This window comes from Nakaseomyces glabratus, chromosome K (assembly GCF_010111755.1).
Source record: "Nakaseomyces glabratus chromosome K, complete sequence".
Classification (NCBI taxonomy): domain Eukaryota; kingdom Fungi; phylum Ascomycota; class Saccharomycetes; order Saccharomycetales; family Saccharomycetaceae; genus Nakaseomyces; species Nakaseomyces glabratus.
The window spans coordinates 546,176-572,351 of record NC_088961.1 but is presented as its reverse complement, the minus strand read 5'-3'; the positions used below and the strand labels follow the sequence as shown (position 1 = coordinate 572,351).

Genomic DNA, 26,176 nt, shown 5'->3' with positions numbered 1-26,176 from the left:
TTTTAGTATCGACTAATATGCTCACGCAATTGAAATGCTTTCAATAAAGAATCTTATCTATTAGTTTTCATAATATTTATAAAATTAGAAAAATATAAAAGTATTGCCAATCAGTTCTAGTTTAAGCATCAGCACGCTAAAATTAAGCCAAAACCTTTTGTAGCAATGGTTGTAGTTTACCGGTTTGCTTTAATTTTTGTAGGTCACTGTTACCACCAATGTGTTGACCATCGATGTAAATATTTGGGACAGTGTTTTGACCGTTGATTTCAGCCAAAGCTTGTTGAATGTCGCTACCTTCTTCAATTTCGTCCAATTCTAGAACGACAGCCTTGTCCATTGGGACTTTCAATTCTTCGAACAGGGTTTGCTTAGCAGCTCTGCAGTAAGGGCAGTAAGACTTTGAAGCGACAAAGATCTTCTTTTGACCGATCATGTTCTTGACGGAGTTAACAGTGTCTTGGCTTACCATCTTGTTTCCTAGAGATGAATAGAATTTTTGGGATATATAACGAGTTAATAACAAAACGGCGATTATTACAATTAGATTGCTAAAATCAATGCTGATCATTTGAGTTTAGACAAGAGTATAAAAGAATTGAATTCAAGATGAAATATAGAACTCCCAAGCTACTTATATACTGCAAAAAAAGGTTTGCGAGCTATCATTTTGATATTGTCATTTATAATAATTGCAAAAAGGGTTGTTGGTTGAAACTAAATTCAACACCCACTTCACCCCCATGTGATGATGGATTGGTAATGGAGTGGAAGAAACACAGTGATAGGGAACTGTATAGTCTTAACAGTTGTAAATACGTAATTTGTGTAAAATGCTGTACAGTGTGCGAACAATCAAAAAGGGATGTTGTTCATCTCTAATAACTTTCTTCGAGATTGTTCTTCAAAGAGTAGATGTGAATGAAAGTTGTAAGAAAGAGTGTGGGATATTCTACCTGGTGCGTGTGATAGATCACTGTGCAAGAACAATAAGTAGGAATTGTAATGTAGATTCGAAAAGGTACTACGAGGTGTCATTTGGTAATTGCTAAGAATTGCTCAGGTGTCTTAGATTAATTAGATAATGATAACGTTGTCAATGATGGATAGGGCTATGCAATAATAGTGGCACGTTAAAGTCACTAGCTAATAGTGTAACACATCACCTCCAAAAAGGTGTCTAAATTAGCTTAGTCAATAGGTGTCAGAAGACTTATGATTTCAGTACAAATTTGCTGATTCCGGAGAAGGCTCGACAATATATTAACAATTGTGATGTTCTTACACCATGTTGCATTTCGTAGACATCATTATTGACCTTGACGATTCAAAAGAGAAAATAGGTGCCCGATAATCTTCGAAATATTGTAACTGTATGAAGGTTGGCTTTGGCATCTATAATACAAGTGTAAATTACGGGCATCAACTACTTGAAATCGACTAGTCATCCGTATATACTAAGCTTGTGTTTGCTCTATCATTTTTGGATGTTCCACGGCCAGCAGTACATTCTGGATTCAATATAAATCATAATACAGAAGTTATTGAATATGAGTCAAGAGAATGTAAAATATCCTACAACTATGAGTTGTAGGGAAGCGTTCGACCAACTGACAACATGTTTATCAATAGGTGGTCAGTTTAGAAATTATTACAGATATGGTGAGTTTTCAGCTTGTGAGAAGCAGGTAAATAAATTCAAGTTCTGCATACTTAATGCCAAGGACCCAGTCAAAGTACAAGAATGGTATCATAATCAGGTCGAAGAAAATAAATTACGAAGAGGAAGTTCAGATATTGTATGGAAGGAACGTTAGTATTATCTCCATCAATTGACCAGTCATCATATTTTGGCTTAATCTTCGATAATGAAACAACCTATCTTCAAGATATTTTGAAATCTGATAATAATCAAGTTATGTGCTATATTATTTACAAACTTTAATCTATTGTGCTTACTTTAATACTTAATGTGTGCTCCTTGATATTGTACCCCATAAGTACGATCCAACGCATTTAACAATTCATAACGTAAGAGTTGCACCGTGTTGTGGCTTCCTGTATATACAATATAATTCCTTTCAATATTTGCTTAAATTTTGTTCTTGCCCTTATCTTCTTCAGGGTTATCTCCCTTAGTTACTTTCTCTGTCTCCTTCATTAGCTCATAAAGTTGTCCAACTTGCTCTGGAGACATCTTCTCTAAGACAGCAGGTGAAAGAGAGCCTTCTTTCCATTTACCGTTTGTGATCTGATGCAAATAATCCTGCCAGCTGGCAAGGAACCCAACAATATGAAGAGGATTATCGATGGTTCTGTGTAGTTCAAATTCGCTTTTCACATACTTGTCACCCATTTCTTTTTGCATAGGTGGTAGCAGTTTGTGAGCCCTTAATATTCTTCTATAAAGCATTAATGGTGGTAGTAGGGTATGGTCTTGACCAATAACACCATTTTGAGATGCATATCTGCGAAATACTGTCACAAGCTGTCTTCTACCAATCATTTGTCAGCACTTGGTTCTTATTAAAGCTTTCACTAGGATCTCTTCAAATAGATTTCCAGTTTGTGATAAACTTAAATATAAGTAAATATCATAATACAATCAAAATGTGAGTCTCTCAGGTTTATATCAGAAATAGTATTAATGTGTTGGCTATTGCCTCCATAGTATAATGACTATGATTGCTAAGCAATGGAAAACCCCGGGATCATTCTGCCCGAAGACCTAATTTTTCGATAGTGCAAATGCTGTTTCTCTGGTCAATAAGGGAATAGCAAAAGCAAAAAATCAGATAATAAAATTCGATCCTTTTCATCCATAATGAATAAAACACAGAAATAAATATAGACACATAATTTTAGTATGTTTTGGCATATATAATGGTTTGAAATAAATTCGCTACCAAAAAAGGATCATATAAAATAATTAGGAGATTAAATATAATGGTAATCTTATATATGACAAGCATAACGACTGAATCACAAATAAGGGTAGAAATGTTAGCCAAAGATGAGATATGCAACAATTCAAACATATTCATCTTTCAACTTAACTAGCTTGATATTGTAAATATTCTCCCCTCACACTATAAATAGAATTGAGAATTCCGAGATATTATGCTCAGGCGATTAATTACCCAAATAAAATGGTACATCTCACATTGTTATTAATTCCTAAAGTAAATGGTACGATTACAACTCATTGTGAATATTGTCTAAGACTATTGTACGGTAGAAACCAATGCCTTACCCATTAGATAATGTCAATCTGGAGACAAATTGCTGGATAAACTGGTTCGAAAAAAGATAAAATAAAAATGCAGGAAAGTAGGATATTCATAATGCAAAAAATAAGGAATAAAAAAGAAAAACTAATCATCAAAAGCATCCGGAAATATCAGGATTATGGCTTTATTAATCTATAACAAACAAAGACTTTTCCTTAACAGCCCGGCCAATAAAAATTATGAGTGGATGAAAGTCAAAACACTCACCACCACTGTATATTGCGGGTACAGTGTTCTCTGACTAACACCAGAAATCGACCACTCTCTTCCACATAGGGCCATTCTTTAATTTCTCTTTGTATTCTTCATCTTCTTGTTTCAATAGTTCTTCGTCAAATACCTGTCTGTAAGAGTCTAGATCAATATCCTTTGCTCTAATAAACAGACGCCAGTCCCTCTTCCAAAGTTTGTAACCAAAGTAGAACGCAATCAAAATTGGCATAGCCAAATAGTTTTCAAAGAAACCTTCTGCGTCCAGGTCACCGTTGTTACCAATTGGAGCAATGGCAACCCAGAATTGAGCAATCAAAGCCAGCACCATCATAATGGTGGCGTAGTATGAACCATAGACACCAAGTTGTGCCTTGAAACCAATCTCACCCAATGATCTACCTTGGACAGTCATAGCTCTTCTAAATCTAATATGAGAAACACAGATGGCAATCCAAGTAAACAATTGAGACAAACCAGAAATGGCTAGCAACCAAGTAAAGACTTGGTCTTCCTTTGGTGATGCGGCACAGAAAGCAATGACACCAAAAAGAGCAGCACAACACATGGCTCTGAAAGGTCTACCTTGCCTGTCAACGTAATCGAAAAACTTTGGAGCATAGCCTTGCTGAGCTAGACCCAATAATAGACGAGAACTTGAGTAAAAGGCAGAATTTGCGACAGAGAAAACAGAGATTAAGATAACAGCGTTAATGAAATGTGGAACAACTCTAACACCATGAATAGAAATGGCTAAGACATAAGGAGAAGCCTTAGTGGCACTACCACCAGCACCCATTAATTGATCAGAATCCCATGGGACCAAGAAACCTAGCAAAGCGATAGTACCAACAAAGATACAAATAACACGGTAAAGGACCTTCTTAGCTGCAGATGGGATAGCCTTTCTTGGGTTGGATTGTTCAGCTGCAGTCAATGCAATAAATTCAGTTGCACCAAAAGCAAAAGCAGCACTAACAAAAGTCGCCATAATACCCTTGAAACGTTGAATACCGTTTGTACCTCTGAAGGCACCTGGATCATGCCAGTACTTAGCACCCAAGTATCCGTCGTTACCGGCACCACCGGCGTTAATGATAATACCCAAGATATAGAAACCGATAATCATAAGAATCTTACAACAGTTGAAAAAGAACTCGGCTTCAGCGTAACCTCTGGCACCAAATATTTGAATGAAAATAATAACCACGTAAAATATCACCACAAAGGCGTCTGGATTTACCGTTGTAGTCCAGTATTTGATAGTCAACGAAGTAGTAACCAATTCCAAGGGACAAACACACAACCATTGCAGACAATACACCCATGCGACAGCGAAACCAAAACCAGGGTCAACCAACATGGATGGGTAAGTATTGAAACCACCCAGCAAATTAGAGTAAACGACAGCCATTTCACCGGCTGCTTGAATAATACAGTAGATACAAGAACCCATAATAGCGTAACCGATGACTAAACCAGCTGGACCAGCGTTATGTAGGGCTTTAGCGTTACCAACCAGTAGACCAGTACCGATACCTGTACCTAGGGAAATCATGACGACGTGTCTAGGCTTAATAGATTTCTTCAAAGCTTCTTCCTCGAATTTCATCTGACCATTACCGGTTGGCTTATTTTGAACGCGATCCAAAGAGTTCATGGAAATTGCAGTGGTCAAGTCATTTTCTAAATCCTCAGCCAAATTATGTTGTTGATTAGGTTGTTGTTCGGCACGTTTGAAAGAGTCGATGAACCGACGGATATTACCGCGAGGCATCTCATCACCGCCAAATTCGGTAGTGGATTGCAATTTCTCATCGATATTTACGCCATCAACATTTTCTTTGTCAAAATATTCAACGGCAGAAGTAGTAGCACCTCTGCTACCACTACCTAAGTTATCATATCCTTTCTTGCTGTCATCAATGTTGTGCAACTCATAGTTACTCACATCGGCTTCCTCTGAGTCCGGTGATTGAGACCTCTCATTCCGACGTCTACCACCAAACACCATGATATGTTAATTAAGATATTTGATATTTGATATTTTTTAAATGACTTAGACTTTGTTGCTTATTTTTTTCCTGCTGACCAAAGAACCAAAACCCAAAAAATAAAGTTGAGTTTGTTTTATAAGGAGCTTATATTTATTTTGGAATCAAGAAGTCAAATGAGTTATATGATTCCTTTTTATAAAAGGAAAAAAATTTCATACAAGGGAAAAAAACTCATCGGGATTGTCAGAATCGTTACGTTTTAGCAATTTTTCCAAACAATCTTATCTGGAGATAGGATGGCTCATATAGATGTTCAACATGTAAGGAGATAAGATTTCTTTTTTTTTTCTTTTGATTTTATTTTTTTTTTTCATTTTTCATTTTTTGCGTTCCACCTATTCCAAATACTATAATCTCCATATTCTCTCTAATCGGTTTTGCTTATGCTAACACTGCTTGCACTCTGTATACGTTAGCACTGAAAAATTTCATCAAATAAGTTATTTTGCTTTTTTTCTTCCCAGTCCATACTATTACGCTAGGAGAGTGTCTTCATGGTGAGCAAAACCTTTCTGAAATTACGTATTCAGCAATTTCTCCTAGACAATGGTCGTAGCAAAGCTCCAGTCAGTTAAATTTCTTTTTTTTTTATCTTCTTTTGTTTTTGAGATTTCTCTGATCCTCGAAGCTATCCCACACACAGAGATTCAGTGGTGTGTCGCATCTCATTCTCTGCAGTCTATCACAGATCGGGAAGGAAATCTATCACAGAGAGAGACCGGTGGGGGAGAACAGACAATCGGCATGAAAGAACTGAGAAAGGAAGATGGAAAAAAAATGGTTCCGTACGCCGTTTCTTAGTGGTAGAGCCTTTCCATATACGTTGCATCTAGTGCAACTATTTTAAAATTTCCAAATGCTAACAAATCCATGTAGACCTTGGACTCAGAGAAGCAAAAAGAAAAAGTAAAGTTTCGTTTCAAAAGGCTAGAGGAAAAACGCAGTAGAAAAAAATGGATAATGGTGCTACGGGATGATAGAAGCCAAGCCATTTCTTATTGCTGGCACAGATTACACGGTAGTGCATTTCAAAAAATATGACGGGTCCTCGTACTACATGCATTGTTCCACATTATCTACGTAGAACCAAATTCTTGTCATCGCATTTTGTCGTGCGATAAAACGCGGTGGCAAAAAAAAAAGCTTCTGTAGCACCCTCCCAGTAAAAATTCGTGGCATTTCAGCAAGGCAGTAGCGAAAAGAGGGGGGGTTGCAAGCGTGTGCCGAAGAGTTGCCAAACCAAGAAAAAAAATGCAGAGGAACGTCCGTAGATTATTTCAATTTCTCTCATGCAAACGTAGAAGCTTTCTAAAAAGCTACGTGGGGCCGATGCAATATAGTGCCACTGGCTTTATTCACTTTCTACCTTCCATTTTGCCTAGACAGACAAGGGGAAAAATTAAATATGATTTCCCTTCCAGAAGAAGAGCAACAATGGGTGGGGGCGGGGGTTTGAAGAGAAGAACTTAACGCAGCAATGATGGAAGGCAGAGACGTCGCAGGGGTCCAACGCGTATATAGACACGCGGTGTTCTCTGAGGAGACCAAAAACCTAGAAGCATTTCTTGCTCACAGGATGAAGAGAATCAAGCTCTGCCTGTTTTCCTAGAGCCCTGCACCAGATCTTTGATCAGATCGTTTCTGCGAGGGGTCCCAATCTCCTTCAAGTCTGTGTCGTCTAGTGTCAAGAGTATGTTAGCTAAGCAGAAACTTCAGAAACAGCGTAACAAGAGCAAGGGAGAGAAAATCCAGCGAAAAAAACAAACTCCACGAAATGTGAGGAAGCGTTTTAAACATCTAAACGTGATTCCGTAGAGCAGTTGCTAAGAGATGCCGTCTCTCTTACCATCAACCAAAGTTCACCACGCTTCCGTGAAAACTTTTCTGTGGAAGAGATCAAGTAAAGCAGTATTGCAGACAGAGTGTTTCTGAGCCTAGCAATCCTTTAATCTCTTCTCTATGACTCTCTTTGGAAATCCATATTCAAAATGGAGCCCTTCTCCTGTACTGAGTTCTTTCCGATTTTTTTTTCCAATGCTATGATTGGATTACAACTTTTCAAAATTATGTTTATACACCTCTTTGCAAAGCCATTGCAAGCTATGTTATATAACGGTATATTTTTCCCTCACTTGCAATTAACGACCATCCCATTACCGGCTTTCAAAAATATATATCTGCTCGCGTATATATATGATGCGATGCTTCAAAGGGCTATTTGGGTTTGAAGGGGCGGGGAGTAAGTTGAGGAAAGTCTTGCGCCATGCGGAGATTTCTTAGTATTAAAGGTAATCATACATATATGTCTTGCACCGGTTGCGGACCCAAGATCAATCGAGTCACGCATTTCGAGATAGGAAGTAGAATTTGAGAAAAGATCGTGATGCTTATCTCATTTTTTTTTCCCACTGCAACGATAAAGTTGTTCCCAATCGGGAAGTGATAAGAAGTGTTTTTTTTTCTTTCTTGATCATGGTAATGACCTTATCTATTGCAAATAATTATTTTCCTATGGGAATTGGATTATGTTTGCCAGTGAATTCTCGTTAAAGTACTTTTCAGGAGATAACTGTCAAAAAACGCAAAAATGGATATATCTACGTGTATTTATGCAGAGAGATAGAAACCGGACTAATTTGTAAGATACCGCTTTCTTCTTACTCCAAGTGTAGAACCAAAAATGCCACGGTTGATCTAAGCACACAAATGTGCGTTCCAAGCCTGTATGTTCCCCCCCCATTTGTATGAGAGGAATACGAGCTGCTCTTTATATAGATTAGTTTACCAAAGAGTTAATAATTGACATCGAAAATTCTTCTTCAAGAAGCCCTTGTGTCATGTGGTACTTACGTATGTAACTACTACAAAGCTCAAGTGACTGTCCATACACATAGCACGAACATTTCGCAAGCAGAGTCATGTGGTCTGGTAATCCCTCCTAATCGTACAGTTGTACAAAGTGTTGGATATTGTCCATTAGAACGGCAAAGTGTACATGTGATAAGTCGTTGACCATTAGCTTATTTTCTTGTCGTAATTTTAACTTTTTGAACAATCGAGACGGGAAGCAGTAGGAGAGAGAAGTGAAAAAAAATTGTCTTGTCGGTGTTTCAGGCTGTACAGTATTGCGGGCACAGGATAGAGTAAGAAGGGTAGAGGAAGTAAGGACCCATATTGTGCGGATCAAAAATTTTGGGGGCGAGAGACGGGATTCCAGAAGGCGGGTCCCGACAAATAATAAACAATTAACGATAAATGCCCTTTGTAGTAACATGAACTGCAATAGTTGTTTTTTAAAGCTACTTTCGTTGCTTCTATTAGATCTTGATAAAACTCCTTTTTTTTTTTGTTAGTTTTCTCTATATTAAAAACTTTCTTTCTGCTTTCTTTACTTGACTAGGAAAAGTATACTGGATATTACCAACCTTAGATAACTGAGAAAGAAGTGAAATATGTCTGACACTAACGAAAACAATGCCAGCGAGACCCCAGATGTCAAGCCTGATCTACAAGGCCAAGGCGATGCGCCAAAGTCTGAGACACACATTAACTTGAAGGTGTCTGATGGTTCTTCTGAGATCTTCTTCAAGATTAAGAAAACCACTCCATTGAGGAGGTTAATGGAGGCCTTTGCCAAGAGACAAGGTAAGGAGATGGATTCTCTAAGATTTCTATATGACGGTCTAAGAATTCAAGCTGATCAAACTCCAGAGGATCTAGATATGGAAGATAACGACTTGATTGAAGCACACAGAGAACAAATCGGTGGTGCGTACTAGGAAAAAATAAAATCAACAACCCTAACCGCAAAATAAATAACCAAAAGGACTGAGAATATGGCAAAGTGTTCAGAATAAAATGCTTTAGACCCTTTCTTTCTATTATTGGTCTATTTTCTGCCCATCCACCTCCCCTCCCACAATTCTGATGATCATTCACAAATGAAGAATAGATGATTTGTTCCCTGCAACAATGACAACTATGATAAGAAAAAATAACGTGCTTAAAAGTCGAATACCCATTTAATGTATCCTTAACTGTTATATAAAATATACAGTAACTAATAATAATAGAAATGCAAGCTTGTCTTGAGAAAACATGATAAAGAATATGGTACAATAACACAATTAAATAAAACCCCAGATACTAGAAAAACGACTCAGGCTCCCTACTAGTGTCATACTTTTATTACCATGACAAACCAAACCATAGATAAATAGAGATATATGTATGTCAAGCCAGATACTTTACTCTAATACTTGGCCAGCTATGTGAGCAGAGCACGTGAAACAATTTTGATCAGGCGTGATAATTCATGTGATTAAACGTACACTACTATATGTGCAGAATATTCACTAACTTTACATTGTAAATTTCCCGATTAGGAAATAGTATTGGCTATGATGCGAGTTTTGAGAAGAGAGTCTTCTACGCAGGTTTCACACACGAAGAAACGTTTCTACATTTCCATACACTAATCTTGCTTAGAAATTACCGTGGCAGAGCGGTGGCAGATAGATAAATTAATACGCATCAACTGCACTAAACTGCGATTACCCGGAAGAGCATGACTTTACTACCGAAACTCGAAGAAACACTCTTCCACACCGCAATACCTGCGACAACTGCAAAATGCTAAGCTCGCAAGTGATAATTGACAATCGAACTGATTGACACGTCAAGATGCCCCGATTGGAACGCGAAAAAAAAAAAACTGCAATAAGGTCTAGTGCAGATGTTCTGAAGTGGGACTTCATCATCGGATTGATCCTTTCAAATCTTTTTAAAAATTGAATAAAAAGGCTTTATTCTTGATGATGGAATAATTAACATTGTAAGACTGAATTCATAACGTAGCTGGACGAGATACCTTACACTCACAATTTTTTTTGGGAAGCTTTGATTAGTGCATACAAGAGGAACTATTTGCCCATAGAAGCGCCTCACATAACATACAACATACCAAATTTTTTCAATTTTGCTATTGACAGTTTGAAAGCACTAATCGCACGTATCGATATCAAATGAGCGCTATAAGTTCAAACACCGTGAGTGTTATCAAGAACAATCAGATAGGACCATGGAAACTTGGTGAAACTTTGGGATCCGGCAGTACAGGTAAAGTACTACTGGCATCTAACGAAACCACTAAACAGCAAGCTGCTGTGAAAGTGATTTCGAAGGCTGTATTTGAGGCCATGAATAACAGCGAGAGCAATGGTGACGCCACCAATGCTTTGCCTTACAACATCGAACAAGAAATAATTATAATGAAACTGCTAAACCATCCAAATGTATTGAGATTATTTGACGTTTGGGAAACTAATTCCGATCTATATCTTGTGCTAGAATACGCCGAAAAGGGGGAACTATTTAATATGCTTGTTGAGCGCGGCCCACTTCCGGAAAATGAAGCTGTTCGTGCCTTTAGGCAAATCATTATCGGTATATCATATTGTCATAGTCTAGGTGTAGTTCACCGTGACCTGAAGCCTGAGAACTTACTTCTTGACAACAAACTTAACATCAAAATAGCTGATTTTGGTATGGCCGCATTAGAATCTGAAGATAAACTGCTAGAAACTTCTTGTGGATCTCCTCATTATGCGGCACCAGAGATCATCTCTGGTCTACCTTATGAAGGTTTTTCTAGTGATGTATGGTCCTGTGGTGTTATCTTGTTTGCATTGTTGACAGGTAGGCTTCCATTTGATGAAGAGGATGGTAATATAAGAAATTTGCTCCTCAAAGTCCAAAAGGGTGAATTCGAAATGCCCGATGATGATGAAATTACAAAAGAGGCTCAAGATCTGCTTGCAAGATTACTTACAGTTGATCCTAGTAAAAGAATTACAATAAGAGAAATTCTAAAACATCCACTTCTACAAAAATATCCAAGCATTAAGGATTCACGCAGTATACGTAACTTGCCTAGGGAAGATACATATCTATCACCATTAGCAGATACCAACTCTAAGATTGATGATGCTATATTGCAAAATCTTGTCATCCTGTGGCATGGTAAAGATGCTAGAGAAATTGCAGCAAAACTGAGAGAACCGGGAGCTAATACAGAGAAAACATTATATGCTCTTTTGTACAGATTTAAATGTGATACTCAAAGAGAAGCCAACAGAGCTAGAAGACAATCCAAGATAGTCCAAAGGAATTCCACAATTAGATCTACTGCTCCAGAGTCACCTTCCAAAAAGAAAACTTACACTCCGCAAAAGAAAAATAAGAGAGCATCAATAATAGCATCTTCTTCAAAAAGACCAGTCTCTGTGACGAAAACGGCAACAAATATTACAGTCAATTCCAGTATAACTGGCACACCAAAATCTGCAAAGCGTATGTCAATGAACAATTCTGCCAGAAAAAGAATGTCTGCATTATATGGTACAAGAGATTCCCCTACAAAAACTTCTAGAAGTAGGAGATCCTCCATAATTACAAAAGATTTCTTGGGAAATAGACCAAGAGACAGTGTTATAAGTATGTCGCATAACAAGCGCGCCTCGAAATCAAGCAAAAGAATTTCCCTGGTCCCTAATCTAAAAAGACAATCGGTGACAACGAAATTAATGGCTACATATGCCAAACTTTCTGAAGATGATGACTGGGAATACATTGAAAGAGAAACAAAGAGAACCAGTTCCGATTTTGCTACCTTGATTGATGAAATTTTTGAGTATGAAAAGTATGAACAAATAAGGAAGGAAAAGGCAGAATTGGAACGTAAAGTTAGAGAGACTAAAGAGCGTGAAGAACGTGAGAGAAAGGAGCGCCAAGAAAAGGAGTTACAGGAAAGGCTTGAACGAGAAAGAATCGAGAAACAAAAGGAAGATATAGCGAGACAAATGGATGAAGAAATTTCAAATTTGAAAAAAGAACTGGTGGGGGACCAGGATAATGAAGACAAATTTAGATCTGTATCAGAACCACTTGAATCTAAGAGTAAAAAAATTGAAGACATCGAGGAAGATATTGACGGCATTCTTCGTAATAGAAAATATTCTTTACAAACACGTCCAGTGTCACGTCTTGATCCAGGTATCGGCTTTATAGACAAACCACGTCAAAGTGAGCAACACGTTCCTGAAACTGTAAATCTGGAACCTGAACTGGAAGAGACGGAACAAAAAATTTTAGAAACAATAAGAAGATCTAAATTCTTGGGTTCATCTTTTGACATAAAGAAAGAACTTGAAAATGTAAAAAGGCACAGACAAACTTCACAACCAATTGAAAAAGAAATGGCGCCTCCCGCATTACCAGAAACCCTACCAAAAGCGGTCGAGAAGAAGAATGTATCTATGGACCCTTCCTTGAGAAAAATATCAGATATTAAGGTGCCTCAGTTCACCAGAAAATCTAGACATTTTAGCACTTCAAACAGAAGACTTTCTGTCCTATCTATGTATTCAACCAAAGAATCGTATTCAAATCTAGCTGACATCCTTAAGAATGGACCTGGCGAAAAAGAAATGATCCAGACAGCACCAACCCCCAAAAGTGCAGATGATTCTGACCAGCTGTTTGATACTATCGATGAAGCTGATACACCAGCCAGTGTATCACGCGAGGAAAGACTGTATGAGGTTGCAGAAGAATCAGAAAATGAGTTGGCAAATAAAAAGATTGATATTGCTGACTTGTTGAATTCGGAAGGATCTAACTTGAAGTCTGTTGAGGAACAAGAAGATAGTATGAAACTACCTAAATTACCACCGCTGTTTGAAGATGGCTCTACTAAAGAAACAAAGGAACAATCGAAGTCAATGATACCTGAAAACATGCAATCAAGCGAATCGCAAAAGCAAATTGAAAAGAACAATTCTGATGAGGGTGGCTCTTTGAACCCATTCATGACGAAACACAGAGATGTCTCAGATAAAGGGGTAACAAAAGAGAAGCCTACAGTCACCATGAAAACTACTTCCGAACAAGTTAGCGCCGATAAGAAAAGAAATATGTCTTTCTTAAGAAAATTGTCAAAGGGCAGTTCGTCTAGCAAAGACAATGTTGATGTTACTTTATCAACGTCTGTTAGTTCAAAACAACTATTCAGTGGCTTGGTAAACCTATTGAAAGGCTGGACTAAGTATGGACTAAAGGGCATTGCTATCGATAGCACTAGTCAGACCATCACTGGTAAACTTGCAAATGATAATATCCTTTCATTTAGATCAACTGCTTTTTCTATTTTGATATTCTCACAAGAAAAGGGTAGTGCTGTGACTTTTAGAAAAGTCAGTGGTTCAGGTAAAGCTGTTAGACGTCTGTCGGATGAGGTTAAAAAGGTCCTATCAAAAGAAGGTGTGTTAAGGGATTAGTTAGCACTTAGTTAGAGTTCCGTCCAAATTTATAGATATTTCGATTATATTCCTTCAATAACTGTTACATTATAAGAAAAAGTAGTTTTGTATTATTGTTAAATACTATTTTGAAAATAAAATACTCGAATCGTATTATTGATTGCTTATGTTTATTTTTGTGAAAAAGTAAATTATGCATAAATTTTCAGCCAGTCAACTTAAGTGACTCTTTGTTGGGTAAAATCCCCATGAATACTGTACTGCATTTGTTACAGTAATATTCACGTCATCTGCCCAAAATGACACAAGATTTGGATTTTTCAAAAATGGACGACCAACAAGAATTATATCTTGTGCCTCTTTATCTAAAAGCTCGGAGGCATAATCAGCAGTGGATATCACACCAGATGAAGCAATTAAAAGATTAGTTTTGCCTTTGTGAGCCTCCTTTAATTGTTGCAGAAATATAATCTTATTTTCTTTTTCGGACTTGGGACCGATTCGTAAACCTCTTCCAGCTATATCTAGGACATCTACCCCATGTTTAGCCAGTTCAAATGATAATTTTATGGTTTCGTCTGTGCTCCAAGCATCAGGATGATCTAAGTTATCACAGGCCTTCAACCTAATAAACAGGGGCGTATCTTCCGGAATATTTTTTCTAACGTTATCTATTATTTCTAGTAATATTCTAATTCTATTCTCAAAACTTCCCCCATATTCATCTTTTCTTTTATTTGTTAGTCTTGAGAAGAACTCATTAGTAATGTGCCCTTTTCCAGCTTGAATTTCAATGAAGTCATACTTTGCTACTTCAACTGCTAATTTAGCTGCGGTACCCCACTGCTCTACAATAGTCTTAATTTCTTCAGTGGAAAGATCATGCGCTTCTTTCCCAACCTCCACATTGTGCGCCTTGTTATCTTCATCTACATTCTGAACCACCTTTCTCATAAACTGACCAAGCTGGCAACCTACTATAACATTTTGCGAATGTGCAAACTTAACAATTTTAGAAAAATGTTCAGAAGCTTGTTCTTTGTTCCATATTCCCATATCATTTACTGTAACGGCAGTTCCTTCAGAAACGGCAGAACATTCTACTATAATGATACCAGGCCCTCTAGTTGCTAAAGAGCCGTAATGCATTAGATGGAAATCAGTTGGCATATAATTATTTGTGGAATAAGTACACATTGGAGAGACACCTATTCTATTGGGTATCTCTAGTGCCCTAATCTTCAAGGGCTTGAACAACTTTGGGGGATCTCTCTCACTTGATCCATCTTCATCTTCTTTGTACTTTATAAACTTCCCTAGAATTGGTTGCTCTGGTGTAAAATAGTCCAAGTTAGGAGCACCTTTCACTGAAACACCCATTGTTCTTTTTATTATGAAACTGAATACCTTTGCTTTTGAAATGTGTAATTTCAGAGTCTTTAAAGAGAGATACGTCGACAGTTTTGAATGCTTTAGTTTATTCTTATTCTTTTAGATACGTGTAAAACTTATTCCTCTTATCTCGGATAATAGTATACTAGAATTTTATTTACATCACACTGAAAGATACAAAATTATATCCATCTATTTATATTTCTCCTGAACGGAGAATATTAGGGCTAAAAACCGATGTTTTATTTCCTCGTGGATCAGTGGAAACCACCCCTCATTTTAGATTTGCTTGGTATAGCTCATCCACAACGCAACTCAGAATCTCCTTTACAATTGCCCAAACTGATAGGAACAGGTTAGCAATCATATGGCAATCCAATCCAATCAATGTTCTACAGTTACCAAGACGTCATTATAAGAAGTGGGAGTTGATCATAGAGAGGGTCCAGTAGCAATAGGCATTTGCCAACCCTAAAGCTCTGGCATTGTCTAGTTACCATCAGTTTAAAGGGTACTGTATTTCAACTTCTCCTCGTACGTCTTTCTCCATCTCTTAAACTTCTATACACAATCATGTATACATGATGACTCCCCCCCTCGCCTCCCCCCCGTCTTAGCTGTTCGAGGACTTTGCCCCGCATTCCCAAGTAGCAACAATGCGGGTTTCTTTACTCTGCCCCACCTCATCCCCATTGTTTCTCAGAGTATCCAGTACGGATGTAATGACGAGTTCGGAAAAATAATAAGAATTCCTCGAGAAAATCGTTGGAAGGACCCTGGATGGTGCATATGCGGGACCTTCTTCGCCTAAAACATCCGCCAATATCTATTAATTTTCCGATATAACATAGCAAATATGTAACGAAGAATAGCTCGATTTGGCAGCTATTTATATTTAATATTCCGAGGATACACTTTTATTCGGTTGCGTCAAAATGGTTGTCTATCATAATGAACTACAAGCCAATAGTTTGCTTGCGAAGTTGTCAAATGACAGCTTTGATGCAACTTGGTGCAACTTGATGCAACTTGGTGCAATTATTGCCACTTTTCAGGACTTAAGATGTAACAGATCATTTCATTACTTCTAAAAACGGTGCAGTCAATTGGATTTTGGCACATTGTTACAGGCAATTGTTTGACAGCTCCCATACTTTTTGCGATTTCCCCCGCGGAGAGCGATTTTTTTCACAGAAGGAACCTCTGACTCAGCCCATCGCTAAGAACTTCAAAGAATATCGGGGATCTTCAACAGTATGCACAGTAAGCAGCATGCATCAGATTCAAGATCCAAAGGTATATAAGCAACAATTTGTCACAATTAAAAGATAGAACGTTTGCAAAACTGTTGTTTATTTCTTACATCAGATCAGCAAGATATTCAGTATCATAACATCACTAAAACAACAAGACAATGGTTGAACTAGCTACCAAATTGATCCATGATGATGACAAGCACAACAGAGTTTCTGATGTCGCTCCACCAATCAATGTCTCGACCACTTATCGTTACGCTGAAGAAGACTTGATTCCTTGGGCACAAAGAGAGAACTTCGATTTTATGGATGAGGCCCCTGTCTACTCTAGGGAGGGTCATCCTAACTGCACTCGGTTGGAAACAATATTTTCTGACATTTTAGAAGGCCATGCCGTTTTATACGCCTCAGGGTTGGCTGCTTTCTTTGCAGCAATGATGCACTACAACCCAAAGCAAGTGTTTCTCGGACAATGTTACCATGGTGTGCACTGTATCAGTGATATGTTTACCAGAAATTTTAATGTTCAACAAAGGACTCTAGAAGACATCGCGGAGTTTGCCAAGAAAGGAGATGTTGTACACTTGGAGTCTCCTGTTAACCCGTTTGGTACCGTAATTGATGTAAAGAAGCTTGCTGATCTTGCCCACTCAAAAGGTGCTATTGTCATCATTGACTCTACATTTGCTCCTCCACCTTTACAATACGCTTGGGACCTAGGAGCTGATATGATCATGCATTCTGCTACCAAATACTTTGGAGGACATTCTGACTTGCTTGGAGGCATCTTAGTCACCAAAGACAAGGAGATTAGTAGAGCATTGAAAGAAGATAGAATAAATCTTGGCAGTATGATTGGCAACTTAGAAAGTTATTTATTAATGAGATCTTTGAGAACTTATGAAATGAGAATTATGAAACAATCCGAAAATGTGGTTAAAATTGTTAAATATCTGAACGATAATAAAGAGAAATATCCCAATGTCTTGGGAGACATTTATCACTCCTCCATTCAAAGCGATGCTTTTGTTAAGGATCAGCTGGTTGGCGGCTACAATTCTGTCTTTTCATTTTGTTTGAAATCTGAAGAACAATGTAAGAAATTCCCTGACAAATTAAAGTACTTTCATCATGCAACATCCTTGGGTGGCATTGAGTCCCTAATTGAATGGAGAGCGCTATCTGACGATAAAATTGATCAAAAACTAATGAGAGTGTCTGTTGGCTGTGAATCTGCAAAAGATTTGATCGATGATCTATCACAAGCATTACAAGAATTGGAGAATGAATACAAATAATAAGTTCTGGATCATTATTCAAGAATATAAACATAACTGGAAAATTGAAGATACATTTATATAGAATCTCTGATATCAATAGAAAAACTATTATATTATACTGAATGTATGTATAATCACAGCACTTAGACTGCACATTAAAAATAGTGGAACAAGTGCAAAGCAAAACCAATCAAGAGTAAATAAAAATTGAAATATCAATTATCTGAATTTATATACGGAAGATAGATAAGAATTTAGCGAGAAATGACTATTTAATGTCTTGAAACTGAAAATATTAGCACTTAAGAAACTCACCATTAAACTCTAGAATAATTTGTGAGATTACTTTAATAATAATACACTATTAAGTATTTACCATTTTAAATATACCAGCTCTTAATAATACAATTATTAATATTTAACAATGAATTTATTACACATTAAGGATCAATTTCTGTTGGATATACCATTATATTTCGCTTCTGATGCCATTCGCCTGTAGAATTTTTAGTCGGATTCATCCACTTCTGTCTCAACGTCAGACTTCTTTTCAGCTAGTATCTCATTGTTACCAAGTCTCAGTTGTCCTTCGTTTGATGCATTTTTCTGTCTCAGAACATCATTTCTTAGAAATATCGGTGTAGCACCTTTACCTGTAACAGAGCCGGGTCTTCCTGAAGCACTGTCATTGCTGGCTAATGCTTCATCCAGAGAACCCGATGATTTCTTAGGTGAAGCTAACGACATTAATGTCTCTATTGCCTCTACCTCTAATGGTGGTCCTTTGGTGTTCTTCTTGGTATTCTCTAGATTGGTATCTAACGTTAGTGGCTTGGGCCTGCTGGTAGATGTCCATCTTAAAGGTGAAACAGGATAAGAAGTTGAAGATGAAGACTTCTGTTTTTTCTTCGGACTTGAAAGTGCTTTCAAGAATGCAGAATGTGCAGAGTTCCCTTCATCATTACTATTTTCGTCACTATCAGATTGAACCTCTGAGTACATCTCATTGCTTTCAGTTTTGATTGCAGTTTTGGTACCAGCCCGCTCATCACCGCCTTTATCATTGCTTTGTGTGTTTCCTTTCAAACCTTCAAACTTAAATGTGGCAGAACTTGAGTCATCCCCTGCAAACTGATTAACATAGCCTGATTTCCTTCTTTGTTGTAAGAAATCCTTACCTGCATCGTTATTATCCAATTTACTAAACACCTCACCAGAGTTTTGACCCTGGCCTATCTCATTAATACCATCCCCTCTATCTGTGGCAAGTGTATGTTCCAATTCGGGGAGTGATTTGTCAACCCAACCATTCTGCAACTTCATCAACGCATAGTTCAACCTGGTCTTTAACTCGTTAGATATTTCCTTTATCGGCTTTTTTTCTATCTCCTTTGATACTTGTGGCGACCTCAGCTTCGGAGATGGAGACATGAACACCTCCGTTTGCCTGGATTTAGGCGTGGTTGGAGGGAGTAGCCTTGTCCTCCCACTGCCACTCTCATGGCTTATACTGGTTTTACGCCCTTTATTACTGGATGGGGAGTTCGGCACATCAAAATACCGCCCTGGATGTGTTGGTGTCCCAAGAAACCCCAGCGACGTAGATGACCTCCTCGCATGAGATGAATTCCTAGGCGGCGAAGGCGTCTCAGGAACCCGGCCCTCACCAAACACTGTCACACGACTACCGCGCGGCACATCCTCGTCACGACCCATAGACTCGTCGTCAGAGTCGCCTTCTACACCCACACGCACTCCGAGCCCTTCAGCTCCCGTATATTCCCTGCTCCTTGTTGCCATCCAGTATTACTGTCCTTTCTATGCACAAGTGATTTTCCCCAGCAACTTAATAACTGTTCTCACAACCCAGAGATTTTATAAATGCTTCTGATATATATACCTGCTCTTTATGTTTCCTAGAACCGCAAGACTACGACTCCTATTGCAAGTTTTATTCATATTGTTGTTTACACTTTTAAACTTCCGACCCCCAAAATCCGTGTGCTGGCATCAATTTGCCAGAGACGTGTCAAACCAAGGTTAAGAAGAAGCCCACCAGAGCCATTGACGATGCAATTAGCATATATCGAGTACGCATAGCAAAGTAATCAGGTATAAATCTTGCCTGTACAAACCTCTGCCATTATCAAATTGATCCACAGGCAAGACTAATTTGTTAATGCGAAGGGCGATGTCTTGAAATGGGCATAGCGACAACACCTAGCTCATTCCTTAGATATCGCAGGCACAGCCCTGTAATGGAGTTAGAGTTAGCTGTATCTACAATATATATCCTTTTATGTATAAAATCTGTTTTGATAACTCTTGGAATAATGGCATGCTCTTCAAAGTGCATTCATTGGCACAAGAGACAAGAAAAATTGAAAAATTGCTTTTAAAAGCGGGAATAATGGGTAAGCACAAAACTCAATTGTTAGCCATCATTTCAAGGAGGTAGAACCAGATGAACAAATGGTGCTGACTAGACGTACGCTGCCGGTGACGGAGTTTCTCATAGACAAATACTATGAAGTTGCGCAGTATGGGCGAGTACTGCATGAAGGAGAAGGAAGCGACACAGAGGGAGGTGAAGAGGAGCACACTAAGCTAGAGTTTGAGACGGAGGAGGCTGTGCCTGACTCCCGTGAGAGCACGCCTAGCTATTCTGAGATGGTTTATGCGCAGCGGGCTGCGCTGAACCAGCGGCTGGCGAACTCCCAGTGGCTTAAAATACCAATGCCCCTGCTGGATAAATTGAATAGCACTCTTCGGTGGTTAACCGGCAAGGATCTGACTACGTGGGAGATTGAATATGAGTTGAAGAAGAATAGACAATTAGCGAGGTCATATGATGATTGGAAGGCTATCAGTTTACAATTGGATGAATTGCAAGGTAAAGCTGATTGGAAAGTTGATGACGAGACAGATCTTTATGATTACCAAGCTGTTCGCGCACTGACGCATAAGATGAAAGAACTACGTGAGAACAAGAATTATGCAGAATTACTATATTATATCAGGACGACATGGACAAGAAACTTTGGGAATATGGGCAATGTTAACTTGTATAGACACACGAATCATGGTACAAAAAAGCTCATAGAAGCGTACTTAGCTGAGTCTAAACTATGTGTGGAAGAACTTGTATCTAAATCAGGCTTTGAAAATGAGTACTTGTTGGGGATTCTGCAACAGACGAGGCGAAATATCGGTAAATCAGCTCTGGTGTTGAGCGGTGGGGCAACATTTGGGATGTTTCATATTGGTGTACTGGCTGCTTTATTTGAGGCTGATCTAATTCCTAGAGTAATCAGTGGCACTAGCGCAGGCGCTATTGTTGCTAGTATATTTTGTACTCATACTACTGAGGAGATACCAAGTTTACTAGAAAGCGTGCTTGGTATGAGATTCAAAATTTTCAGAGATGAAGACGATTTAGAGACCACAGAAAATGTATTTGTCCAGATGGCACGTTTTTTTAAGCATGGAACCTGGTTTGATAATAGGCATTTAATAAAAACTATGAAAGGCTTTTTAGGCGACTTAACTTTCAGAGAAGCATATAATAGAACTGGAAAGATTCTCAATATTAGTGTCTCAACTGCAAGCATATTTGAACAGCCCCGATTATTAAATAACTTGACTGCACCAAATGTACTGATATGGTCTGCTGTTTGTGCATCCTGTTCTGTTCCAGGCGTGTTTCCTACGTGCCCATTGTACGAGAAAGATCCAATTACAAACCAGTGTACCGTTTGGGGTGGAAGTACATCTGTAAAATTTATGGATGGGTCTGTGGATAACGATTTGCCGATCTCTAGGCTGTCAGAAATGTTCAATATTGATCATATCATAGCTTGCCAAGTTAATGTTCACGTCTACCCATTTCTAAAACTATCGGTGTCTTGTGTAGGTGGGGAATTGCAAAATGAGACTAGTGCAAGGGTCAAGCAACATATTACCGGATTTTGTAATTACTTTTCCGATGAATTGGTGCATTATTTGGAAATTTTGTCTGAACTTGGCATTGCAGAAACTCTATGTAACAAGTTAAGGTCCGTGATATCACAAAAATATTCAGGCGATGTCACTATATTACCTAAATTAGACATGATATCTTGTGTGAATGAACTCCTGAGCAATCCATCTCAAGAATTCTTGCTTAAAGAAACGACGTTAGGTGCCAGAGCAACTTGGCCAAATATTCCAATAATAAAAAGTAACTGCACACAAGAGTTTATTTTGGACAAGGCAATTGCATATTTGAAAGAGCAAATAATCGTATCATCCTCATCTGATATCCCTGCTAATATTTCTTACGGTGCTATGGAAAGGGTGATGCTTTCTAATGATCCCAAAAAGAGGCAATTATCAAACCAGAGTACCGACGATACTTTTGAGGAAAATAATGTTCTAGATGATAATTTGATGGAGAATGAACCTACTAACTCTACATTATTGTTAAGGGAGAATGCTTTCACAACAATCCATGACCCATTGTTTCCAAGAGAGAAATACCTGGCGCCAATACCAAAGAAAAGAAGAAATCACAGGAAATCAGAAGCATCAACTAGAGTACGTTCAAGATATGCTGTGGGCTCTTGTTCCTTTTCCGTTGGATCTGCAACAAAAACCATGGAAATACTTCAGGTTAAAACCTCGAAGTCGGCTTCACCAAAAAAGTATCAGAATATGCGTATCAGTCCAGCTATTAAAACCTCAGATCGTGTGATATTTGGTAGTAATAGAAATGTTTTTGACTATTTACAAAGAGATTGATTTTATCATACAATATTGATGTTATTTCTTGCATAGTATAGAATAATTCTTTTTACTGTTATATATTGACTATTAGAATTTAACCCATTAATTTAAGTGAGATTATTTACATGACTATTGCTATATAACAAAATTTTGTCTTATTGGCATCAGCCCATATATCTGAAAGAATTACTTCCAAAGTTGTGCCAATGTTCTCTCTCATAGACACAACTAACTTTGTTGACAAACCCTTGAGCCAATATAGTTCCAACAGTTATATGTGAAATATTGTTACAGTTATCAATATTAAGCAAACCTAGTGCTTTTTCTCTATAAGTGTTTAGGTTTTTTAGAAATGAATAGACAGAGACTCCGGTGACCGATGGATTGAAAGATATATCAAGTATATCCATTGAAGACATAAGATGAGCAAATTTTGAGAAAAGAGTTATTGCATCATCATCCAAAGTTGCCATTTTAGGCAGCTGTAAATTGTTTAGGTTTGGTAATGATGAAAGTAAAAAAGATGGTTGTAATGCTGTTTCCATTGCATGCGATGGCGGTAGTAGTGTAAATTGAATATTCATGCAATCACCCAAATTTAGTTTGGTGATTTTACAATCCATAAAATAACTGAAAAGTCTTGTTAATCCAAGACCAGTTATCGATCCACCCATTAAATCAAGTGTCTCCAAAGATCTCAGATTAGACAGGTAGCAATAGCTTCTATTATTTGCCTCTAGAGATACCTTGTCATAATTTCTATTTTCACGAAATGTGAGCCTCTTCAAGTCATCCCAAATGTGAATATCTCTAATAGTACTAAAAAAATGAGATAGCTTCGCGTTGTTATTATTCTCTAGCCAAAGTTCATTTAATGCAGGAGTGTTTGTGAGCCAATCGAATTGATCAGCTTGCAAAGACATTGTAACTCCGCTAATACAAAGCTTTTTTAAAGATGGAAAGTTCTTATTTTGTAATATATTTTTAAATGGAAATGTTGGCACTTTTCTTGTATCACAAATTACACTAAAGTATTTGAGGGTTCTAGTCCAATGAGCATTTTGGGTGCCAACACCAGTTACTTCTTCATTGGAACTGCTCAGAGGTACCAAAGAATTATGAAACATAATCTCAAGCCTTGTAAGGTATTCAAAGCTTTCTAAAATATCTAGTTCATAATTTTTATCCGCCCTGAGTGTACACATTAATGAGAGCTCCCTAATAGATTTCGTGAACTCGTTACTTTTGGGTATCATTTTTGCAATATGTGAAGTTGTTGTATTAGGTATTGCCATGATTAGTCTGTTGCATCTAATTATCTCTGAAGAACTCTCTAATAATATTTTGGTGATTTTAAACTCCTCCGAGGGTGATTTTGGTGAAATTTTGAGAGTTTTAAAATGCAAAATATTAGATCCACTAATATAAAAATTAATCTTGCTCAACTTCATAATAAAAGCATTAAACTTAATCATTTGGCGTAATGTAATATTTTGAAATAAGAACTCATCAAATAATGCTGGCGCTTGTAATATTACTTCTCTCCATTTTCGACACACGAGCATTAATTCTGCCAACTGTCTTGGCCGAATTTTCCTGAGAATCTTCAGGGTAAGTTCAATAGGCAGCTTCTCAATGAAATCAATCTCTTTTATATTAAAGTACTCTTCAGCGTCAGACTCTTTCTGTTTTTTCAACTGTACTTGTTCCAGTATGGGGTCTATCAGCTTACGTTTCTTTTCGTTCGTCCCTGCCAAGTCTAACGATTTACTTTTATTTAGGAACATATCCCTAACAATATTCTTTTGTTGTTCACAATATTTCATTAGTTTTCTACTTGGTATAAGTTCATACTTTTGTGATGCATATTGTATTCTGGTGAGACCTTCTTTGAAATTATGATAGGCATCTCTATATTTAGTCAACTTCATTAATATTCGGCCTTTTCTAATATACGTTTTTATGTTGAATGGCTCAAGCTTAACCATTTTATGGGACAACTTCAACGCGTTATCCAGTATATTTTGTTTTTCCCAACATGCCGATAAGTTATCCAGTATTTTTACATGCTTAGGATGTGTTATAATCCTTTCACATTTGACTCTCTTATACAGCTCATCTGGAAGTTCATCAACATGATAAATTTCTCCTCGGAGCTTCTTTATCTCGTCTTTTGAGTATGAATCAACTAGTTTTAGGGCCTTTTCGAATAAACTTCTTGCTTTTCTATAATCTTCACTTTTGAAATAGGTTGTACCAAGCTCGATGGCTTTGTTTAGAATCTCTTCATCAGGCATATTTCATTAATATTTAATTTGAAATCAGTACATTCAGAGGTCTTCTATTATATTTTTCGATCTGCACGATGTGCCATTATTTTGAGCTTCTGAAGTATGTGTGTGGTTGCTCATCGCTAAACTCATCGCGTTTTAATCTTTGCAAAAATATCTGGCTAAATAAGGCTGTCTAGTTAAAGTTGAACGGAATGGACTTGTACTTTATTGGTAGTGTCTTTGAAAATGGTTAGTTTGTATATAGTTAAGGTCAATTGATTGATTTCAAGCCACTGAGGGTATTTTTCTTCTGTGAGTAATAGCTACAAATGGGAATAAATATAGCTGCAGTTATATTATTAGCAATATTGTTGCTAGTAGCTACGTTCAGTATCGGCTGCCTGCCATTTTATTATATTAACATAAACTCGACTTACAGTAACACTCAGAATGGCTTTCTGAAGGTTTTCTCTCAGTTTGGTGTTGGCATGCTACTAGGGACTGCGTTTATGTTAGTCATTCCAGAAGGGATCAAGGCATGCACAGAAGAAGGTGGGAATGTTGGTTTCGATTTATTAGCAGGCTTCATTGGGGTGTATTTGTTTGACCGTTTGGGACATTCGATAATGAGTAATACAAATGCATTTCTAATTCAAAATCCTGAAGAAAGCAATGACCTCCCAACAAGTAGTGCTTTTAGAAGCAATTTAAATTACTCGATAAAAGAAATACTGACAAAGCCTAGAGTGGTAGTTGCCCGAGTATTGAAAAATAATGTGATATTAGCGTTTGTGATACATGGTATTTCAGATGGTGTGGCTTTAGGCACAACATCCAACAACCAGCGGTTATTAATTGTTGTATTTATTGCAATTACTATACACAAGATACCGGCAGTGTTATCACTTTCAGCACTAATGTTAACGAAACAGGGATTACCCATGACTGAGTGTATGACAAACCTTTTTGCCTTTAGTCTCTCAACACCAGTTGGTTATATTCTACTTTCACTATTGAATTTGAGGCAGTCTGCGACAATGGATTATATTAGTAGTAATTTGCTGTTAATGAGTGGAGGAAGTTTGCTTTATGCATCGTTCACAGCCTTCTCTGAAGATGATCACTTCATCGAACAAACTAGTGATCCTTCTACTTTTGTGAATGATGAATATAATGCAGCATCGAATGATACAGAATCTATTAGTGTAGATGTCTTGGAACAAAATTCTAAGACTTCTTATTTCTTAAAATATGACGAATCTTTGTACATTCTGGTAGGAGCTTTCATACCGACATTAATATCATTTATGGTTAAAGATGATTGAATTGGTTAGAT

The 26,176-nt window shown here is 37.6% G+C and overlaps 12 protein-coding genes across 12 annotated transcripts; 6 read left to right on the top strand and 6 right to left on the bottom strand.

Moving 5' to 3' along the window:
• Window positions 1-142: 142 nt before the first annotated feature.
• GRX2 (dithiol glutaredoxin GRX2) lies at window positions 143-571 on the bottom strand (the record flags this gene model as incomplete). The annotated part of the gene is made up of 1 exon (XM_002999532.1): window positions 143-571. The coding sequence occupies one exon, from the start codon at window positions 569-571 to the stop codon at window positions 143-145; it is 429 nt and encodes a 142-aa protein (XP_002999578.1).
• A 979-nt stretch (window positions 572-1,550) lies between these two features.
• On the top strand, window positions 1,551-1,817 carry EMI1 (Emi1p; the record flags this gene model as incomplete). The annotated part of the gene is made up of 1 exon (XM_448478.1): window positions 1,551-1,817. The coding sequence occupies one exon, from the start codon at window positions 1,551-1,553 to the stop codon at window positions 1,815-1,817; it is 267 nt and encodes an 88-aa protein (XP_448478.1).
• Window positions 1,818-2,092: 275 nt separating this feature from the next.
• Window positions 2,093-2,506, bottom strand: SDH7 (Sdh7p; the record flags this gene model as incomplete). Its single annotated transcript, XM_448477.1, has 1 exon — window positions 2,093-2,506. One exon carries the CDS (start codon window positions 2,504-2,506, stop codon window positions 2,093-2,095), a length of 414 nt encoding a protein of 137 aa, XP_448477.1.
• Window positions 2,507-3,531: 1,025 nt separating this feature from the next.
• Window positions 3,532-5,514, bottom strand: GNP1 (glutamine permease GNP1; the record flags this gene model as incomplete). Its single annotated transcript, XM_448476.1, has 1 exon — window positions 3,532-5,514. The coding sequence occupies one exon, from the start codon at window positions 5,512-5,514 to the stop codon at window positions 3,532-3,534; it is 1,983 nt and encodes a 660-aa protein (XP_448476.1).
• A 3,495-nt stretch (window positions 5,515-9,009) lies between these two features.
• On the top strand, window positions 9,010-9,336 carry SMT3 (SUMO family protein SMT3; the record flags this gene model as incomplete). The annotated part of the gene is made up of 1 exon (XM_448475.1): window positions 9,010-9,336. One exon carries the CDS (start codon window positions 9,010-9,012, stop codon window positions 9,334-9,336), a length of 327 nt encoding a protein of 108 aa, XP_448475.1.
• Window positions 9,337-10,581: 1,245 nt separating this feature from the next.
• On the top strand, window positions 10,582-13,893 carry GIN4 (protein kinase GIN4; the record flags this gene model as incomplete). Its single annotated transcript, XM_448474.1, has 1 exon — window positions 10,582-13,893. The coding sequence occupies one exon, from the start codon at window positions 10,582-10,584 to the stop codon at window positions 13,891-13,893; it is 3,312 nt and encodes a 1,103-aa protein (XP_448474.1).
• Window positions 13,894-14,088: 195 nt separating this feature from the next.
• Window positions 14,089-15,255, bottom strand: GVI51_K05533 (uncharacterized protein; the record flags this gene model as incomplete). The annotated part of the gene is made up of 1 exon (XM_448473.1): window positions 14,089-15,255. One exon carries the CDS (start codon window positions 15,253-15,255, stop codon window positions 14,089-14,091), a length of 1,167 nt encoding a protein of 388 aa, XP_448473.1.
• A 1,426-nt stretch (window positions 15,256-16,681) lies between these two features.
• On the top strand, window positions 16,682-17,821 carry GVI51_K05511 (uncharacterized protein; the record flags this gene model as incomplete). The annotated part of the gene is made up of 1 exon (XM_448472.1): window positions 16,682-17,821. One exon carries the CDS (start codon window positions 16,682-16,684, stop codon window positions 17,819-17,821), a length of 1,140 nt encoding a protein of 379 aa, XP_448472.1.
• Window positions 17,822-18,310: 489 nt separating this feature from the next.
• WHI5 (transcriptional repressor WHI5) lies at window positions 18,311-19,603 on the bottom strand (the record flags this gene model as incomplete). Its single annotated transcript, XM_448471.1, has 1 exon — window positions 18,311-19,603. The coding sequence occupies one exon, from the start codon at window positions 19,601-19,603 to the stop codon at window positions 18,311-18,313; it is 1,293 nt and encodes a 430-aa protein (XP_448471.1).
• Window positions 19,604-20,275: 672 nt separating this feature from the next.
• TGL5 (triacylglycerol lipase) lies at window positions 20,276-22,582 on the top strand (the record flags this gene model as incomplete). The annotated part of the gene is made up of 1 exon (XM_448470.1): window positions 20,276-22,582. One exon carries the CDS (start codon window positions 20,276-20,278, stop codon window positions 22,580-22,582), a length of 2,307 nt encoding a protein of 768 aa, XP_448470.1.
• A 149-nt stretch (window positions 22,583-22,731) lies between these two features.
• Window positions 22,732-24,864, bottom strand: DIA2 (DNA-binding SCF ubiquitin ligase subunit DIA2; the record flags this gene model as incomplete). Its single annotated transcript, XM_448469.1, has 1 exon — window positions 22,732-24,864. One exon carries the CDS (start codon window positions 24,862-24,864, stop codon window positions 22,732-22,734), a length of 2,133 nt encoding a protein of 710 aa, XP_448469.1.
• Window positions 24,865-25,169: 305 nt separating this feature from the next.
• On the top strand, window positions 25,170-26,165 carry ATX2 (Mn(2+) transporter ATX2; the record flags this gene model as incomplete). Its single annotated transcript, XM_448468.1, has 1 exon — window positions 25,170-26,165. The coding sequence occupies one exon, from the start codon at window positions 25,170-25,172 to the stop codon at window positions 26,163-26,165; it is 996 nt and encodes a 331-aa protein (XP_448468.1).
• Between the last annotated feature and the right edge of the window lie 11 nt (window positions 26,166-26,176).